Source organism: Argopecten irradians, chromosome 10 (assembly GCF_041381155.1).
Source record: "Argopecten irradians isolate NY chromosome 10, Ai_NY, whole genome shotgun sequence".
In the NCBI taxonomy this organism is placed as follows: Eukaryota; Metazoa; Mollusca; class Bivalvia; order Pectinida; family Pectinidae; genus Argopecten; species Argopecten irradians.
In genome coordinates this window covers 2,296,791-2,318,431 of record NC_091143.1, presented here as the reverse complement: position 1 = coordinate 2,318,431, position 21,641 = coordinate 2,296,791, and the positions used below count along the sequence as shown (strand labels likewise).

The window sequence follows — 21,641 nt, the reverse complement described above, 5'->3', positions numbered from 1 at the left end:
GGGGTACTTCCAAGTTTGTTGATAAATTTTAACCCAAAAAATTGGAAATTACAACGCTCGACGATATGAACAAAAAATAAGACTTTAAACTTAAATAATAATCAGATAAATAGTAATTGCTTACCAGCTACTTTGGACACAGGTGTTGTTGTGAATTTCTTAGATGCAACCACACCAGCTCCTAAGGCATTTCTACATACCTGTCCAAAAAGAGTCAATCATCAAAAAATTCATTTATTACCCGATTATATTTTCTCAAATCATAACTTATTAAATTATTTAATGAATGTCATCCCATTCTGATTTCAGGATTTGGATCTCCCACCATTTCAGGATGACCACAAGTTTACAATTATGTCAGAAAAAAATCCATAATCAAACTCAGTTTTACAATTAAGGTATAACTTGTTATACTTTTAATCATTAAGAATTTTTAGACATTGTTATATTTCATTTTCTCCTATGTCGTATGAGCATAACAGTATAATTTGTGTTTGAAATTTTTAATCTATTTGTGTTTGAAATTTTTAATCTATTGTGAAATGAAAGTTTTGATTTTGACGGATTGGCATGCTCAAATTCTAGACAAAGCCAACAAGAAACAAGTTTGAAACAGTGCAAGTTTGAAACCTACACTGGGTATGCAAATACATAAGAACGAGTCGGTAATATATTTTACTATTTTAACGAAACTTGCTCTTTGACCTTGGCATTGGTCACCTTGGATTTTTCTTCTAAAATTATACAAGAAACACAATAAAATCCCCATTGTCAAGATTGATAATTTCAAATGAAGGTCCTCGTTTATGCTTAGAACAAATATAATGCCTTATCTGAACATATATAATGAATAACTCAGTCAGACGAGCCTATGTCAGTCACACCGGCTTGATAGGACAAGCACACCGGCGACCGGGTTTTCAAGGTTGGAGAAAGAAATGAAAATATCAATGAAAATACAGATTTCACACTCAAACAAATTTTCAAACCTGACACAAACACGAATTTTTATACCTTTGGCACTGTTCTTGGCAGCTGCCTGGCCAAGGAGGTTGCAAACCGTGCTGTTAGCATGCTTGCAGTGGTGTGTATTCGTGCTAGCCCTAGAAAATGGCCGCTGGGAGACCGAAGTGGAGGCTGATGGGAAGATTGTCGGTGCCTACAAATTAAACTTAATAAATCAAAATGAAACGAATAAAGTGATCCAAAATAATGTCGTGTGGGTATTAGAGAGTATATATTAGAATACATTTAAATACGTTTAGCCAAATAAAATTACTCAAAGCTATCAATTGCCATGTACTTGCATAAAACAAAATGTATATTATGCGTTATTGAATTTCGTTTCGTTATAACGTAATACTTAGAACGTTATTTTCGCAGTCATACTCTCTAATCCAAATTCTAAAATAAAAAAGTATGAAATAATTTTCTTGTGTGAAATTTCTAAAGTATATATCAGAATAAGGAAATTGTAAGTAAATTTAAGGGTGACTGACATTTAAAAATGTGTAGTGACTGAAACGGGTTTAGAGAGTATTGGTTACCTCACATCACATGACGAACTGTCACTGAAGGAGAACGATTAGAAGAAACACTAATAGCTTTAATAGACACAAAATGTCGTCCGGATGTACAGTTCCGTCGAAGATATGCTTAATTTTTATAGGATTGATATTTTGGGTTAGTATTTGTCTTTTAAACGTGCTCTGATTTAAATGGTATTGTTTTAAATTGGTCGTGAATCAACTGTTTACATCTCCATGATCTCTGATCAAAACATTACGACGTTTCCTGTCTGGAGTTATTAAATCAGGCATGTATGTCCAAGTAGACTATGTAAATTGTAAACACGACACTTTTTTCAGAAAAAAAAACCCATTAAGATTACTTATCAATGCTAACACTCGCACCAGAATTGTTGATTGGATACTAGTTAATGTTGATGATGCAGGGACTAGCCCCAAGTCCTTTCGACCCAGTCATTAGGCCCTCGATTTATTAGCTTCCAGGCGTTTCGCCCCTTAGCTGTAGTGCTCTTATATGAGAACACACATCCTTAATGTTAAGTTATATTTATGACACTATGTCTAGATTTATGATAAGGGATACATAGACAATAAAAATTAGAAGACATTGGTGGTATTGATCAGGTTGGGCACAACCCTGCATATGGGTAACAGCAGTTACCCATTTGAGTAACAGTTACCTGTTTGAGTAATCAATAAGTTACCCAAATGAGGAATTCTGTGAAAGATAAATGCATGAAGTTGTTTTAAACTTTTTTTATCAAAAAAGGGCGTAATAATTTTGACATGGCACCATTACTAACATAACTTAGTACATTATTAATCAAAATGGGACAAACTTCATTGTCTCAGTTTTGGTAAAAGTCATAAACTAATTCACCTCCATTGCTTACTATGGTGCTTAAAATAGAACAAGGGTAAAACTCATTCAACCATGATACTTGCACTGAATTTCCCAGATGGCTATACACTGTAGTAAATGGAGAGCACCTAAATTGACATCTTACAAAAAAATTAGACAACAGAATTTAATATTTCCCCCACAGAAACATAGAGTCTTGGACCAGTTGTAAGACTTTCTAAAAATTATGAAGCCCTTTTTTGATAATAGTTTTTAAAACAACATTATCTGTTTTCACAAAATTCCCCAATTGGGTAACTTATTGATTACTACAAACAGGTAACTGTTACTCAAATGGGTAACCGATATGCAGGGTTATGCCCAACCTGATCAATACCACCAAGCAGGTCGTGGGTCTAGTGTACATGTCACTGATGGTGATTGGCATACTCAAACAATGTATGTCATGACGAGATGCATTTGAATTATTACGTTATGCCATGTAGAAGTTGTCCATCAGAATTTTCTCAATGTCATTCTAATGTTATTGGATTAGTGATACTCATATATGATTGATTCCTCACATGGATCTTCTATAGGGGCGTACAGATATCAAGGTACCCATGTCTGTTACCTATCCCCAGCTTGCATCCTGTTCTGTCCCGATTTGTGTCTTACACTAGTTCCACGTCATGGATAACTTCATAATGTCACATAAAATTAAAATAAGAAGATTGTTAATTTCTTTGCATATTTACCAGCAATCATTTAGTTTACTTACTGTTTGGCATTCAAACCACTGATTCCTTTCCTAACAATAATCAGGAAGACAACATTAACCTGATGTTGGAGATGCAGGTTGATGCTTCCAAGAGAAAGTATCATATAAAAGGAATGAAATGCCTCTCGATCATTATATAATTATCTAACTGTTCTCCTCAACCACTATTATGATTTGATTCTGTCAGTTTCAGATTCCCAACAATAAGTACATTCTGTAATGCATAGTTGCCTTGATATTCTGGATACCTATCTCAGTCTAAACCGTCAGGACCAGTTCCTTTACATTTCCGTCAGGACTGAGAGTTTTCTGGACTATCAGCGTCCAGTCTTAAATCTGATCATGAGTATTATATTTTTTTAAATTTCAGGGTGCTGCGGCAGGTCTGTTTTTTGTCGGTGGATGGGTGTTTGAGACCTACAAGCACTTCAATGAACTGACTACAGCCAATCTGACCCTTATTCCTGCATCCATTGTGATAGCTGTGGGCGTGTTTATGTTCATTGTTGGATTCCTCGCCTGTGCTTCTTCTGCAAAAGAGAACAAATGCCTTCTTGCAATTGTAAGTATATATATGCATCATTGTTGTTTTATTATTTATATGTGTTCATATTATAGAAACAGTGTAGTTCAATTTTGCTACATGTAAATTAATGATACTTTGTCAGGGATTTCAATATCAGGCAGTACTTTTTGTTTGTTGAACCTGGTTGTCAATGTGTGATCGCCTGGTTTAGGTTAAATTACACTATATAGCACACATATAGCACTCATATAGCATAATGAAACCCCAGCTTTATGAAAGAAATTCTCTACTCTATAGTAGATTGGTACATAATGTATACTGGTAAATGCATTAGCATCTTTACAACATTTACCTTAAAACCACCAATAACCAGGTGTAATCGTTAAGAAATCATAAAGATGTAGAGCTATCATGACATAAGCCTTTAACTTGTTGATATTTTCAGCTGTTTTCCATCCTATTGGTGATCCTCACAGCAGAAATCGCAGCAGGTTCTCTAGGCTACGCTTTCAGAGATGATGTAAGTCTGGCATACCAACGGTAGTTGTGTCGTGTTCAAAGGGAGACAATAATATAAAAATGTGAATACAAAAATTGGATAGAGAAAGAAAATCTGTACTAGCTTTGTTTTGATTTTATGTTGAAGATGCTACAGCACTGACAAATGTTTGTTTTTCTCTATCAACAACAGGAACAGATGAATTGGCATTTTTCTTTAGTTGCAAAAGTTACTTACTTTATTCCATTAGCACCATTGAAAAGTTTGAGCATCTAATTTTACTTCAAGATAAAAATATCAAAAATAATTAATTGTGTCGCGAAAAAATCCATGCTATCATGTCCAATATGGAATGAAGCAATGATTGTGCATGCACCAAAAGCAAAATATATTGATTAATGTTGTTATTTGTGTTAAAAAGATACATGATGAAACACCAACTATTGTTCAAAAGATACATGATGAAACACCAACTATTGTTCAAAAGATACATGATGAAACACCAACTATTGTTCAAATGTGTAATGCTCTGTCAGCAGTGGAGCATCTTTAATAGTTTACCTATACTCATTGAGGAAAAGATAAATTATGAGAAAGCGCTAATTGATATAACCACTCACACACCAAATACATGTTTTATTGAGGTTGTTTGTGTTGACAGATGGAGGGCTCTGTACGTGACGGTCTGAACCAGGCCATCAATAAATATAACGGGACGAAGAGTGACCACCAGATGGAATACCTACAAAAAGAGGTACACCTACTCTTTAATAACTATTGTAGCAGTTAACGATGCTAGTGTAATGGATAACTGGATATTATTGTTTGGATTTATTACTGTATATGGTATAGATACCATAGTTCTACAATGTGTGCAGCCATACACCAGGAGTAGACAGGCGCTTTCTCTTTTCTGCCGATAGATTGTAGACCAGTCGGTTGCTATTACTTTGTTGGTGAAGTTGTAGTTTGTTGATGGAGGAAAAGTGTCCTTAGACCAGACACCAATGTTTTGAGAAATCATGGCCAGATATGTGGTACACAGGACATAAACTAATATTTCATAAAAGGCATCATAAAATACATGACTGTTTCTATAGGTGTTTCTATAATTAGGGGGGGGGGGGGCACTCGTGTTTCTATAGGTGTTTCTATAATTAGGGGGGGGGGGGCACTGTGGCCAAGTGGTTTTAAAGAAGTCCAGACATATTACAACAATGACAAGTTCTCCGCAGGTCACAATTTGGAATCTCATGTTGGGTGGTTGCCAGGTACTGATCGCTGGTCGGTGGTACTCCGGATCTCCTCCAGCATCAAACCTGGCATGTCCTTACATAAAACTAAACAAAGCAAACCTTTGTAATTTCCTATAATTATTGTGTTGTTATATTTAGCTGAAATGCTGTGGTGTAAACAACGCCTCCGACTGGGAGAAAACAGATGTGTGGTCTCTGTCTCACAAAGGTCTGGTACCGGTCAGTTGCTGTGTCCACCAGGTCAACTGTACCCAGGCGGTCAATGGAACGGACATCTTCCAAAAGGTAGGTCATCTATATATGGCTATACTTTCTTTTACTGCAGTTATTCAATGGTGTAGAACGTGGTTATCAGAGGTAAATAGAGTGTAATCAGTTATTGGAGGGAAACATGTTACACGATAAGACATTACTTCTAGGTTCTAGTGGGTAGAAATATCATGTGTACCAGTAATATATTTATATAGACTGTGGGGAAGAAGTGATGATACAGGGAAGACTTGTTGTTAGAGGCAAAAATACATTAAATGGTAATGTAGTTAATGTTTGAATAATTAATGCTATCAACAATTACAGTAACAAGGACTATTGATGTGACATTGTTTATGTTTTAGGGCTGTCTCCCGGAGCTGAACAACAAGTTCCTCAAAAACCTGAGATACATTGCTGGAATTGCTGTGGCCTTCGCTGTTATTCAGGTAAAGTCTCTTTTCTTCCTTTTTAAGATAGCCATGCTTCAAATGTTTGCCTTACAGTAATTCTGGTGTTGATACTTAGTTTATGCTGATGTCGACATTGTGGAGGATTACATCATGTTTCTGATGTCCACACTAGTCTATACTTCTGTCATGAGAACTGCATTTGATGAATATATATATAGGATCTTACATGAGTGTTCATTTCATATGAGATTTTATGAAACGAGTCAAGAAGTTTTTATTTTTGCGATTTCATATGAGATTTTATGAAACGAGTCAAGAAGTTTTTATTTTTGCGAGCCTTGGCAAGCAAAAATGAAAACTTTGAGACGAGTTTCATAAAATCTCATATGAATTGAACACAAATTTAAGATACTTTTTATCATATTACTCAAAATACCTGCATAACAAAGAATTTCGCGTCAAAACCTATTCCGTAAATTCAGCAAAGGCCGCCATTTTGTCCCGCCATCCTCGTAATCCTGACGTCAAGTCATTTTTACTGACGTCATTTTATTGTTCCTGTCTGATGCCACAACGAATTTCCAGCCAAGAAAATCGCTCCAGGTCATATTATACAAGTGAGATATGCAAAAATATTACACGGGCGAAATCACTGGATATCAGACGGATTATGTGATAAAACAATATTTGAACTGATATTAATTTGATGCGTTGCTGCTATAGGTGCTGGGGATATTTCCAGTACTGATATTAATTTGATGCTTTTCTGCTATAGGTGCTGGGGATATTTCCAGTACTGATATTAATTTGATGCTTTTCTGCTATAGGTGCTGGGGATGATTTCCAGCTGTGTGTTGTTCTGTCGATCCAAGGAAGTGAGATACGAAGTCCTCGGAGGTCCCAACTCAGGTCTGCGTGTGTAGAATGGAAATGTCTTGACGATTGTTAAGTGAGGAAAATGGAAATATCAGCTGATTTTAATGTGGAATACATCTTCAAATGACAGATTAAACTAAATTGTGATAAAATGTTGGGCAAAATACAAGGACGATTACTTATATGAATTGTTTAAAATAGATATCTTAATAACATCATCTGGGTTGCCAGTAATGAAGAGAGATCCCTGACATTGAGTTATAGACATACAGATACGTTTTCTTGTGATGTTTGTACTTAACATCTGTGGGATGGAGACTGAGCTTTAGGTATAAGTTGGCAATACAGAAAAAAGACAAGATCATGGAGGAGGAAAGGTTTAAGAAGTGATCAGAATTATTTCACACAAAACTATTAGCCCTTATTTAGTATACAAGTCAACACATATATGTCCCATCATTGAGAAAGAAGAATCTTTTGAATGACCCTATGCATGAAACAACACTATATAACACTCCCCAAGTGATTGTAGTTAAGAAGTCTGTAGTATTGGAGATGTCTGTGTGGTAGGGGTTTGTTATATTTATGTGTAAGAGATTTAATGAACATATCCTGATAGAATGTAGTGTAAGTACATTAACATTATGTTGATACTATCTAGAGAACACCCAATGTTATGTTAGAATGATACTTACAAATACAATGTCAGTTTAGAAATACACAATTAGCTCAGATTTTTTTCACTTTACGTAAAAAAATTTCGTGAAGCACAACTAATGATTCATGTGACATAATAACATATGTAGTGATACATTATTTAATAATTGAAATATCAATAATATTATTAAATTGAAATGTGCTAGCTTACCACCATATAGATCTGAGTTGTTTATATACAATACAGTATTAACTGTTTTGTGATCATTGATTGCTATGAATAAGGTGATAATATTTCAAAGGGGAAACAACTCTTCATCAGGATGTTGATGAAGTGACAAAACTTTGAAGAGGTTATACTTTTATATCATTCCATGGCTTGTGCCTGGGTGGATGGGAGATTTTGTTTACTATAGTTTAAATGAGATTTTCAGTGTTGTTCGTATTTTGGTTTCTTTGCTATTATACTTGTCAAATTTATCTTGTATATTGCAGAATCACTAACTAGTCTTTGTTACATTGATGTGTTACACCACGATATTCTAAATATCACCTGTATATGTGTATTTATTACCCAACATACAATTTGACAATAGATTAAACATATATACCATACTCTTAATATGACACAAAATACAGCCTTGTATTATCGTGTGTGACTGAATTTTCCATACAATCGCTTATTTTCACGGATTACAAATTTTAAGCGATGTTGACTTAAAATGGTAAAATGGAATTTTTGCAAATTAAATTTTGTGAAATAGCTTTAACAGTATACACGATTTATCTATAGCTTGTAATGTTATTTCACTAATTACATTTTGATGGCCACACCAATGTCTCACATAATCGCTAAAATACTGCAAAAATGACTGGCTATCGGTACATAACTTGTTACTGACTTTCTTACTGATGTTTTACATATTGGTGATGTAACCTTTAGATTTAACGTTTCCTTTATGCTTGAGATGCTATTCAGAACAAAGAAATTATATTAACCTCAGAAAGCAATTTAGAAGTTGAGAGAACCTTCTAATATCTGTAATATCTATCCACATAATTGTTTGCAGATTCTGGAAATGCTTTATATTTGTTAACAAGATATTATGAATATGTCCTAGAATGAGTCCTGACCACTCAGAGAATGAATATGTAATGGTCAGTGTACAGTAGTACTATTTAATGGGATGAAACAGGATTCTTCTTTGAATGAAAGTCACTTGAATCACAAAATTAATCAACACATTTTTTTTTCTTTTTTGAGAAACTGGGTAATTTAGACAATATTTGTGATTTACACAAACTGGAATTGTTTTCCAAGTTTATCCCATTCACATATAGAAATTGATATGTTACATTTGTTCATAAATCTCCAAAGATCTGATTCCTATAACCTGTTGATGGTAATTACTGAAACACATTGTATGAGGCATAAGTGGAAACTTGCAATGTAAAATACTTAAGTTTGATTGTCGTTTGTTATGTAAATGTTAAGAATACTCAGTGCTGTTTATGGACAGTTTATTTATAAGTGCTATTGTTGTCGTGGCTTTTGTGTGTACTGCAGCAGCTAGTATCGTTAATCACTGTGATACCATCATCCCATCATTATCATCATCTCTCATTTCAGATAACAGTAAAAAGAGAACAAAACCTAAATGTAAAATAAAATATCATCATCTCTCATTTCAGATAACAGTAAAAAGAGAACAAAACCTAAATGTAAAATAAAATATGTAAAACATATATGATAAAAAGATTTCCAACAATTCAAAGAGGAGTTATAAATGTTAAAGCAATTTTCTAAAAAGCTAGATTTTTTTATTTGAGATATTATATCAAGTGTTTTTATCAATATTTGCAATTCTTCTCTAAACTATTGAAGCAATTTGTTAAAAATAAAATTAGTGGTGCATTTACAGCAATCTGTTTTCTACGTTTATATGTTTTATTTCATCATGTGTAGATCAACATCACTGTCTTACATACATTGTAGATGTACTTTCTTTTTAAATAAAGATATTAAATGTTATAAAATTGTTTTGTTATTCTTGTTGACTGACAGCAGGATTAAACTTTAGTACAAAGAGAAATGAGATACATGTTAAATTACTGTGATGATTATTCACTGGAAGTTCCATCTTCTGGAGGTGAATGAGTTCAGGGAATAAAGTTCTATAAGGTCAAAAGAACAGACATCTCTATATCCCTCTCTCACAGACAAAGGAAACGGTAGCTGTGTTTGGTCATAATTTTGGAGGATTTCAGGGGCACACTACAGGAGGCAACTCGTACAGTTGTAATTGGAATATTAATAAAGATGACACAGAAGAATTAACAAGTGTTATTCGCAAGAAAGAAATCATTGACACATTATTAATGTTCTTGAAAAACAATGCTTCCTGCTTCTTGAAGAAATCTGAAATCATGGTCGTTCATTGATAATTATAAGCATCAGAAAGCTTTTCGAGTGAAATGGAACAAAATTATTCACACGTCTTATATGTCCATCATCGATGGTCGAAAGCGAAAGAATACAATTACATTGCATATTATATATCACAGTGGCGTAGGAAGATGAAACGTAATGGGGGGCAAAGGTCCTCAATATTTTGTAACCCCCGCCGCACCTACAGGAGGAGATTAATTCAACACACAACCATATATACTTTATATACTTTTTTCATATATCATTAAATATAATCCTTGTACACATTTATAGACAGTGGGGTCGCTAAAAGGAAATTAACGAAAACTGGCCAAATTAGCGTGTGAGCGCCGAAGGCGCGAGATTTTGGGGTCTGGGGGTCGACCCCGGGAAAAATATTACGATTTAGAATGGCTGAGATGAATTTTACAGTGTATTTTGATGATTTTGCGAGCGCCCGAAAGCGCGAGATTTTGGTGTTATGGGGGTTCGGGGGTCTTTCCCGGGAAAAAATATTACGATTTAGAATGGCTAAGATGAGTTTTACAATGCATTTTGATGAATTTGCGAGCGTCCGAAGGCGCGAGATTTTGGAGTTTGGGGGGTCCGGGGGTCTCCCCCGGGAAAAAAATTACGATTTTAGAATGTTTAACGATGTATTTTAATGATATTAAAGCGTTCTTACCATGGTAATTTTTCGATTTAAAGTAACCTGCATTTAAAAATGATAATTGTGATAATTGTGTCGTCATATCATTGTGCAGCCCTGCTCGATCTGAACATACCGGCTTCACACCATCGGCACATTGTTTTGTAACTCAAACAAAATAATAATTAATTAATTGTCTTGCTAAGACATATAAACAAAGTAATCTTTTAAGAGACATTTTTTAAATACAAATGCAGTACGTAGAATCCCTTAATGGACATTTTTAGTGTAGTTCATGTGTATCGAATTACTACTTTGAACATTATGTGCTTGAACGTTTTAGGAAATGCGAAGCGCAGCGGAAATTTTTTTAGAATGAAGTACGAAAATTGTGCAGGAGGACTCTTTTTTCTTTCAAATATGCATTTTTAGAACATTTCAGTCGGCGAAAATGGGGGGGGGGGGGGCAAAAAGACATGAAACAACATTTCTTTGTAACGAAATACGAGTAGACCATGCAACAGCCCGGGACCCGGAAAACACAGCAGATCAATTTGTATCTTTGTTCTATGAGACTTTATCGACTTCCTGTTGGAAGGTTATCATCAGAACTCAAAATAGAAATACGTGTGATGGACGATGTGAGTAATTAAGTTATGGGATACCATTCAAGGAAGGTAAATTAAAGAAGCTATACAAAAGGCAAGTCACGCAAGGCTCCGGGAGTCGATGGTTATACGCACAGGTGGTAGGCTATGGACATGCGTATTGGCCGAACTTTCAAATCTTTTATTTCTGAGTCACAGGGACTAACCTAACAACTGTGGTTATGAGCCTATTCAATAGGATGGTCGGCTAGTTATACCTTATAAACAATTTAGTCACGAGTAATGCAGTAATTCCTGAACTAGGGAAATGGGCCGCCATTGTACCGATATTCAAGGGAAACAAGCCAAATATGGGATCCCGATAACTACCGTCCTATTTCACTCAATTTCTCCTTTCGTCCCGTAGCCGCCACTGCCACCATGCTATCGTTCCGTAGCCCCAACTGTCACCATGCTGTGGTCCCGTATCCCCTAACACCACTATGCTGTCGTCCTGTTCCCCCACTACCACCATGCTGTCGTCCCGTATCCCCCACTACCACCAAGCTGTCGCCCCGTATCCCCCACTACCACCAAGCTGTCGTCCCATATCCTCCACTGCCCCCCCCCCCCTGTGCTGTCGGTCCGTAACCCCCACTGCCACCATGATGTCGTCTCGTATCCCCCACTGTCACCATGATGTCGTCTCGTATCCCCCACTGTCACCATGCTGTCGTCTCGTATCCCCCACTACCACCATGCTGTCGTCCTGAATCCCTACTCCAACAATGTTAGAGGTATAGCACGACGAGACACTTTTGATCATTACGTCGTGTCTAACCTCTAACAATCGAGGCAGGATTCACACAGCGCAGAAATGGGCTCGATATAAATTCAAAATTTCAAGTTGTGTTTACACTAACCTTTTATATCCTGAAAGAATTATCCCAAATCATGTTAAATCCAAAATTCAAAACGTCACTATTGCACTGTTATACCGAATTTAGACATTTCTATACCCCCACCACTATTTGTAAGTCTACCCGGTCGCCATTTTTACTCGGTTGTTACAAATTACGGAATGGTGACGGAAAGTAAAAGTATCATTATCTATGAAATATTTTGCAGTATTTCGACTAAAATGCATTAATTTATTAAAATATTTCCAGAATCAATCAGAACTAGTAAAAAATACTTTTTTCCGTGCATATAAACAACCTTGGTTACCATTATTAATATTATCTTTCCATTTGATACACCGTACTATAATTTGATAAACCGGAAGTGACGAAAATTTGAATAGGAATTAACCTAGATTATACAGCGATGCTATGGGTCAGCTCTTAAATGTGTGATTATTCCGTGGATTAATGTTATGTCATACCTATTCTTATACCAGGATGTGTTCATGGATAACTACTGATTCACGCTATACATGTTTTTTGACATTCTGGTAAGTTTTTCACTTGGTAATTAAGCGTCAAAGTTCCGCTCTAATTCGAGGGCGGAACTTGCGAAGACTCGTATAGGGTTCGGGCATTAGATCTCGATATTGCACATCAGAAGTTTCTCAATATCGAGATCTAATATGCTGTCGTCCTGAATCCCCTACCACCACTATGCTGTCGTGCCGTATCCCCGACTACCACCATGCTGTCGCCCCGTATCCCCCACTACCACCACGCTGTCGTCCCGTACCCCTTATTACCACAAAGCTGTCGTCCCGTATCCGCCACTACCACCATGCTGTCGACCCGTCTCCCATGCTGTCGTCCGTATCCGCCACTGCCACTATACCGTCGTCCCCTATCCGCAACTTCCAGCAAGCTGTCGTCCCGTATCCCCCATTATCCCGCCTCAGACAAGAATCTTGTATTCCTATTGGTTAAAATGACGTCACGTGATATCCAATATATAGTCGTATTAGGTGAACGGGCCGAAGGCCCGTTCGCGAAGCGAACTCTTGTGATAGAGGTGTCTCCCTAACGTTATTCTATGTAAATCATCCAATATATGTAGAGTTGGAAAACTTTCTCACCAACCGGAAACAGGAAGTCAACACAAGATCCAGCATCGCGCAAGACAGTATCCAAAGTCACACTCTCGCGTGATTACAAAATCACACTCTCGTGTGATTACAAACAAGTAACGCTTGGAAAAATTCAAAATGAAAACATTAGTGAAAGATAAACCTTCCAATTTATTCTTACCTGAATCTAATAATTACATTTTGTCCTGAGTCTTAACTTAAAAGCCGTTTTACGTGAGCAGTTGCTTCGGAATTTTCCGCCTGGCAACGGAGAATGACGTTGAGATATAATTTGTAGCCGCAGTCACGTATTTTTGCAGAAAGTGAAAGTAGAAGTAATCTATGTTCAATATTGTTTTTCTTGTTATAAACTCAATGCCAGTAATTCAACAAAACTATTATTCCAATAATTAATAATTCTATAAATGGTTTCTAGCAGTACAGTTATTCAGCGCACCCAATAAGCTATAAAAACAAAACACATGTCAACATCGATAAGACTGATGGGTCAGGGGAGACTACTCTTTCGCCGTTGGAAATCCTTTATTTACATGTCAAACGAAAGAATGGATTAACTGCTGCGCTCTCAGATAGGCTTTGCCTAAAATTATATTACGTGATATCCAATATATAGTCGTATTAGGTTAGTAGATATCGTATTAGGTTTGAACGATAGAGTTATCGTTCTTTGCCCCTAACGTCATTAGCAACAAGATGGCGGTCAAGTAACGCTTCGCGACGACGCCAATCAAAAAATGATATGGAGACAAAATGTTTGAATGATGGCGCTGATGACCACTTTCAAAGCAAACCGAAATCGGCAACACTTATTTAGGATTATTTAACTGAAATGGACCATGACAACGCATTCGAGTCTTCAATGAGGTGAAAATTGTTTAAGTTTGAGTCGTTTTGGTTTCCATACATAATGCATTTTGCAGTTACTGTACTGCATTGAAAGGATCTTCGACGGGATAAATTAGTTACACAGTTTGTTAGTGACCTAATACGGAAAAATATTGGGTGTAAAATAAACATTATCAGACTCGGCTTCGCATCGCCCGACACAATTTTATTTTAGACCCAATATTTTTCCGTATTATGTCACTAACAAACTGTGTAACTAATATTACCACCAAGCTGACGTACCGTATCCGCCACTACCACCATGCTGCTGTCCCGTATCCGCCACTACCACCATGCTGTCGTCACGTATCCCCCACTACCAATATGCTGTCGACCTGTATCCCCATCACTACCATGCTGCCGTTCGTCCCATATCCCCCACTACCACCATGCTGTCGTCCTATATCCGTCACTACCACTATGCTGTCGTCCCGTATCCGCCACTACCACCATGCTGTCGTCCTATATCCGCCTCCGCCACTGCCACCAAGCTGTCGACCAGTATCCCTCACTGTCACCATGCTCTCGACCCGTATCCCCCACTACCAATATGCTGTCGTCCCATATCCCCCACTACCACCATGCTGTCGTTCGTCCCATATCCCCGACTACCACCAAGCTGTCGTTCCGTATCCCCCACTACCACCATGCTGTCGTCCCATATCCCCCACTATCACTATGCTGTCGTCCCGTATCCGCCACTACCACCAAGCTGTCGTCCCGTATCCGCCACTACCACCATGCTGTCGTCCCGTATCCCCCACTACCACATGCTGTCGTCCCGTATCCCCCACTGCCACCATGCTGTCGTCCCGTATCTCCACTGCCACCATGCTGTCGTCCTGTAGCCCCACTACAACCATGCTGTCGTTCGTCCCATATCCCCCACTACCACCATGCTGTCGTCCCGTATCCCCCACTACCACCATGCTGTCGTCCCATATCCCCCACTACCACCATGCTGTCGTCCCGTATCTCCACTGCCACCATGCTGTCGTCCCATATCCCCCACACCCACCATGCTGTCGTTCGTCCCATACCCCCACTACCACCATGCTGTCGTCCCGTATCCCCCACTACCACCATGCTCTCGACCTGTATCCCACACTACCACCATGCTATCTACCGTAGCACTCACTGGCAATTAATGTCACCATGCTGTCGTTCTGTAGCCCCCACTGCTACCACCAAGCTGCCGTCCCGTAGTCCCTACTGCCAACATGCTTTTGTCCGTATCCCCCGACTGCCACCCAGCTGTCGCCCCGTTGCCCCCACTGCCAACAAGCTGTCGTCCGTATCCCCCGACTGCCACCCAGCTGTCGTCCCGTAGCCCCCACTGCCAACAAACTGTCGTCCCGTAGCCCCCACTGCCAACAAGCTGTCGTCCGTATCCCCCGACTGCCACCCAGCTGTCGTCCCGTAGCCCCCACTGCCAACAAACTGTCGTCTTTGATTGGAAAACAATAGACATGCCATTGTTGATTCTCTTACACTACTAGTTCAGACACGTGACAGGAAACAAATCCAAAGAATATTTGTCCTTGTAGAAAGGATTGTATGTATACCTTAACATATGTTCCACCAAACAATCATAAAACGACACAGCAGCACGAGAGGAAACCAGACAAGATTTTTAGACCTCTTCCAGAATCTAGCAAGGACGCCACCAAAACAAATAATATGCATTATCCCAAATTCCTGGCGAGCTGTACGGGTTATACTTAATCCACAGGTTTCTTTAGACGGACTTTGCATTCACAATTTAAAGTAGTTTAGAATCGAAGAAGAACAGAAGAACATCTAGCCTGTGTAATCACCGTTGAAAGACCTCACAACCCCCATCTCATGATTTACAATAGTTAACTGACATGTTAAAATTCTTGTCTCAACTTCTTCTGAAGCAGCCAAACAGGAGTCTGATTGTTTCCTTTTGGTCTAAGACCAACATCTCGGTGGGACAACAGAGGGTCCTATTTCATGCGATATCATTATACAATTATCGACCTATTGGCAGGTGGATACGGTGAGTTACCAACCCGAGTATTTGATATAACCCGCAGCCGCAGATCAAGGGTTAAATCACTTTCGGACGACACATCGTATCCAACTGTAAACAGATCGATAACTGCTTTGCTTAATTATATGGTGGTAGTGGGGGCGTTACAAGACGAAAGCATGGTGAGTGTGGGGATACGGAACAACAGCATGGTGGTGGTGGGGGCTACAGGATGACAGATTGGTTGCAGTAGGGGTCGGGGATACGGAAGATAGCAAGGTGGTGGCATTGTGGGCTACGGAGGACAGTATGGTGGCAGTTGGGGCTACGGGGCGACAGCATGGCAGCATTTACGAGTACGACTATATAAAGAGAAAACACATAAGAGATGCTGAACACAAACAAAAGTAATAAATATATTTGATATTTACTTTCCTGGTAGCTGAAAGTTTTTCTTCGCCTCTTCTGACTCATCGATATCTGCGACATCTATTCCCTCCGCCTCTGCAAATATAAATTCAAAGATTCTAAAAATATGGATTGATGCCTGTGTAATTGAATCTGTGTGTTGTCATGGATACTATTTTTAGCCTTTTTTTATCCTTTATGCAACAAGAACCAACATTTCTATCGACAATGTCAAATTACAAGTTTCTCTACCATAACACCTTTTACCAACACCCTAAGAGCACTTACGCAGAGTAGAACGTCCAGAAATGATCTAGATTTGCTTTTTTTGATCTTGGTATCAACAGGCCTATCCTGAATGTCATCCGATAGATCTGAATGGAAAAAATATAGAAATGTTGTCATTTATCTTTACACAGTGTGCTTTGCAACATTCTTGCAAAGTTTGATGGTGGCATTGTGCTAGGTCTGATTTCCGGACTAATGGTATATATAGAGTTACGCGTGGCTCTGGCACGGTAAAAAAAAACCACTTTCCTTTTAGACGAACTTTAAAATGGAGTTTCCGAACTTGGCTAGCTAGATTTTGCTGTCATACACCTAACATACGCACATAATATGCTTTTCAAAATTTCTAAATGTGAAGGACACCAACCTATTTCTGTAAGCTCCATACAACCATTCCCCATATCATCTCCACAGACGCCAACAATTGACGTGGCTAGCGACGAAGACCTTGACAGAAGTGACGTCTCACCAACCATGACTGGTCGTACAGCTGTGGTTTCTGGTCCGGCTCCACTCGACAAATCTGATGTTAATTTACTTTTACATTCATTTCTTTCGGTTTTTAAATTTTTTGAGAGAGTGTCAAATCCTTTGGCTAAAGCTGGAACCATGGTTGTAAGCAATAGAGATCGAAGACTCGATTGTGAATGTTCCACGGACAGCAGTGCCGAAATCGGCATTTCAACTTGGAAATTATTTTCTACGGATTCCGCCAAAATTGGGGTCGTAGACGGAACATGTATAGCAGGCGATCCAGAATGTGTCTGGCTGGTCGGACACAGTGATCCATTGTCATTTTTTTCACAGCTGCTCTCCTTCAGGTCTGGAGGTTGGTCTGTCGTAGGATGGATTTCTACTGACTGGTTTTCTAGATATTTACATGCCGATTTGCCAAGGATAGCCGCCGTGGTTACTGGGAGGGCGGTAGTGAGTGCCGACATGGTAGGACGTTGCGTGGGGATATGAATGGGTATACAAACATTGTTATCAACATGTCTGCACAAGTCTTCACCTTTTTGAAAGGAGCTATATAGAATTGGAGAAACGCTATTTTCAAAGGCAATGAGCAGTGCGGCACTTACAGAAGAGTTTGATCGTTCTTTAAGCTGTCGTGAGGAGATCGCGTTCGTAACGATATCTTGCAATGAACTTTCAAACACAGCAGAGGAGTTTGGTGCGGTGTAGTTGATCGTGGAGGTGAAGCGCCTATTCTCATGAGAAATTGGGGTTTCTGAAGCGACAGTGTCCGCCATAATTGCAGTGTGGTACTTGACACATGTGGGATCGTCCGCACACACAGCTGAACACGTATGATCAACATCATCACGAGATGCCGGCCTGTTCGTTTTCGCCGTATGTGTGTACTCTGAGGAACCTCCAGGTGATGTAATGATGATATCCGGAATCTCAGATGACCACTTCCGGTCGTAAGTTCCTCCCCACGGATCTAGTAGTCGAGGGGTGATGATATCTATGGGATTGCTTGTAGTCTTTGGAGACAAGACCCTCGGGGCGCCAAGAAGCACACAATCTGGTGACTTGGGACGGACGGAAGGTTGGATACGGCCATCAGCCGGTGATCGCCGGTCAGTTGCATCTGAAATACCAAAAGGCAATAAAATATGACAAGCCGTGAAACAAACGAGAGAGTGAGTGATTTATTTACTTGTTTAATGTTTTAGTTAAGATTTAATCAAGAATTCATCTTCATGTTCACAAAATTACATAATGACAATATAGTTTTCAGATACCAGTGCATATTCACTTAGAACGCAATCGAAGTGACGATTATTGCCTCTTCGTGAGCAAAACATACAATGAAACACCATCATGGAATATACGAACTAAAGTACCTTTCGGAAATGTTGCCGATTTGAGCCGAACTGGGGATCGGTCGGATGTGTTGGATCTCTGCGCCATGACGCTTGAAAGACACTGTTCGCCTATTTGAAATGTAGCCAACTTTTCCTTTCCATTCAAACATAATCCTGATTCCTCGTTAATGTAACCCAGATGTGCTTTTTCATTAGATGTCGCTGTATTCGGTGGTTGAGGTGAATCTCCACTACTCAGCTCTAGCAAAGTTAAGGGGATACATAGTTATTTAAGTGTTTTAAACGCCATATTTAAATAAAACGATATAGTTTTTTTGTGTATTCATACCAACTAAATACGACAAGAAAGGTCTCGTTTGAGAGTCTCGGGTTGAGATTAGGAGATTTCGAGAATCAAGAGAGAGAGAGAGCGTATGAAATGAGCATGTCGGTGTGTTTTATGGTTTTAACACTGGTATTATGGAGCATGCTTATTTGGCTCTTCCGGAAAAGTCGTTGATTTATTAATTAAGCCAGAGCCCCGAGTTCGATTCTTAGTCGGGACACTCGTCTCGACTGGAATATATATTGTTCCCAATCTTCTAGTTAGTTAGGTATGCTATGGGAAATTCTATGTAACTGAACCATACCCCCGCCCAGTCACATTATACTACTAACTTCTCCCTCCCTTTTGTTGAGCAGAACCTACCACTTCATAGACCGAGGTGTGTCTCTGTCAGGATGCAGAACCCAAAACATTCCCCCACAGGGACGAGCGGTCATCTACTAAAGACCAAAATGTCAGGCAGTGTCAAGAGAGTCGATTAGATATTCGATAAGGAAATAAATAACCCCAAAATCGCCCTTTGCAGTCATAATAATGGTGCGGGGGGGCACAAAGTAAAAGATATACACAACGATTGCAGAGCTAGTAATGATCTGTGATCATTGAAAATAACAACTCACGTGGCTCTGATTTTTTGCATTTGCGCAATGTGTCTCCAGCTGTGACTTCCGCTTTTATTGGCAGTGTAAAACCCACAGCTTCTTTCTCCATGGTTACTTCCGGTAATATGCCGCTAAGTGTCTTTTAAATGGAAAATAAAATAGTTGACTACATGATTAATATCAGGTATAGCAACAACATCACTGTTGTCTCGCCCCAGTTGATCATTTTAGCGAAAGAATATCAGAACCTTTTTGGGACTATGTGACTTTGTTGCAGTTTCTGAAAATTATTCAATAGACTACAAATGTTGGCCATAAGACAATAGCCGATTAAGACAATTTCACTACTACTAATGCATGTAACATGGTAAACACCATACCGCTATGGATAGTATAATACTGTCATAATCCTTCACACTTTAGAATTTTGAAAATGTCCAAATTATAATTCAAGCTAAACACAAAACCGTGACGCTTTGCCAAGCGTTTACAAAATGTGCGTACGCTTAAGAGTAAGGTAACTCTTGGTCTGTAACACTAATGTTAAGTTACTGGTTGTCTACACGGGGTTTAACTTGATGGAAGTCTATCGGACCAGCAAATGGGCAGTGATTTAGTGAGAGTCTTGCTAATACAGGATCCAAATATGCATCTGGCTCAGAACCCTTCCAAGATGTCAGGGATACTGGAGGTGTCTCTAGTGAAAACACTCCTGTCAAATTAGGAACCCGAATCACTACATGAGCATTGTTGAGAGGTATGTCAAATTGTACATTAGTATCATACTTAGTAAATTAATTCTTAATGTGGGGTATACATATACATGTTAAAGTGTGTTACCTTTTGACACAGGAAGCTGGCGATTTTCTGTAGCTTGCGGCTACTCTGTACTTCGGCCGGAACTTGTTTACTTGATGAGTAGAGTGGTTGGATGGTTACCAAAGGAAAGTTCAATTATGACGTCATCAGGATTATTTCTAAACCAGCATAAGCTATGACGTCACAATTGCAGACTCACACATGGGATTATCGGAGCGATATTGATCACATTAGAGAACATTTGTGTTTCTTACGACAATTCAAAACACGTTCACTAAACTCCCTACTTTCCAACTTTTATAAGCACATTTCTTACATTGTGAAGCCTTTCTCTATGGGACGTTTTAATGAGTTGTTCCGCTGTCAGTGATATAGCGTCTAGATATTCTCTGTTTGTTGTCTCAAAGTTGTAAGCATTGTAGCAAACATGTATCGAGCTATGGTTATTTTCACGCACCGATTATACTCGCAGTTCTCAAAAAGGGGAAATGTTTGGTTCTGAGTGTTTTGAGCAATTCTATTCTCGAAAGGTAACATGTAAAATTCGACTGGTCAACGTCCATTGTAGTTTGATACATGCACTCGTTGGAGTACTGTGTACAGGTATCATTGTACAATCCACATGACAATAGAGCACTAGATAATGGGAAAGCTTTTGACTGTATCTATACCAATTTTCAGACGACTTTTGATACCATACCACACAAAAGATTACTTAAAACACTAAAAGCATATGGAATACATCACACTACCGTTAAATGGATAGAGGACTTCTTAAACAATAGGAAGCAACGAGTTGTTATTAATAGAAATAATTCGGTTTGGTGACCCGTCACATCTGGAGTTCCACAAGGGTCTGTAATAGGTCCGATATTGTTTGTTGTATACATAAATGACCTCCCGGATACTCTGCACTCTGAGACATACCTGTTCGCAGATGACACGAAAATATTCAGAGTTATCATTGAAGAAAATTATCAAACCATTCTACAAGAAGATCTCCATAATATGGTAGCATGACATCTCACTCGGGGGGGGGGGGGGGGGGGGGGGGGGGGGGGGGGGGGGCATTGCGGACGGGGGGCAAACATGTCTATTTGTCCCCCCCACCCACCCACCCCGAGTGAGATGTTCTAAAAATG

General features: G+C 38.8%; 2 protein-coding genes across 2 annotated transcripts in view; one reads left to right on the top strand and one right to left on the bottom strand.

The window, feature by feature from the left end:
• The window catches only part of LOC138332887 (uncharacterized), a 28,241-nt gene extending 7,599 nt beyond the window's left edge, over positions 1-20,642 (bottom strand). The window contains exons 1-7 of the mRNA XM_069280890.1: positions 20,521-20,642; positions 19,699-19,819; positions 18,772-18,993; positions 17,286-18,515; positions 16,654-16,726; positions 1,015-1,159; positions 125-200 (exon numbers count right to left, since the gene is read on the bottom strand). Coding sequence (XP_069136991.1) covers positions 125-200; positions 1,015-1,159; positions 16,654-16,726; positions 17,286-18,515; positions 18,772-18,993; positions 19,699-19,789 — 1,837 coding nt within the window. The 5' untranslated portion in view covers positions 19,790-19,819; positions 20,521-20,642. The remainder of the gene's footprint in view (positions 1-124; positions 201-1,014; positions 1,160-16,653; positions 16,727-17,285; positions 18,516-18,771; positions 18,994-19,698; positions 19,820-20,520) is intronic.
• Positions 1,528-7,837, top strand: LOC138332888 (tetraspanin-36-like). The gene is made up of 7 exons (XM_069280891.1): positions 1,528-1,683; positions 3,522-3,713; positions 4,123-4,197; positions 4,838-4,930; positions 5,571-5,717; positions 6,047-6,130; positions 6,922-7,837. The coding sequence occupies exons 1-7, from the start codon at positions 1,621-1,623 to the stop codon at positions 7,015-7,017; spliced, it is 750 nt and encodes a 249-aa protein (XP_069136992.1). The 5' UTR covers positions 1,528-1,620; the 3' UTR covers positions 7,018-7,837.
• Positions 20,643-21,641: the final 999 nt, after the last annotated feature.

Coding starts and splice junctions, on each gene's coding strand:
- LOC138332888 (XM_069280891.1), top strand. CDS start 1,621: ATGTCGTCCGGATGTACAGTTCCGTCGAAGATATGCTTAATTTTTATA. Junction 1,684..3,521: donor TTATAGGATTGATATTTTGG/GTTAGTATTTGT, acceptor TTTAAATTTCAG/GGTGCTGCGGCAGGTCTGTT. Junction 6,131..6,921: donor TGGCCTTCGCTGTTATTCAG/GTAAAGTCTCTT, acceptor TTTCTGCTATAG/GTGCTGGGGATGATTTCCAG.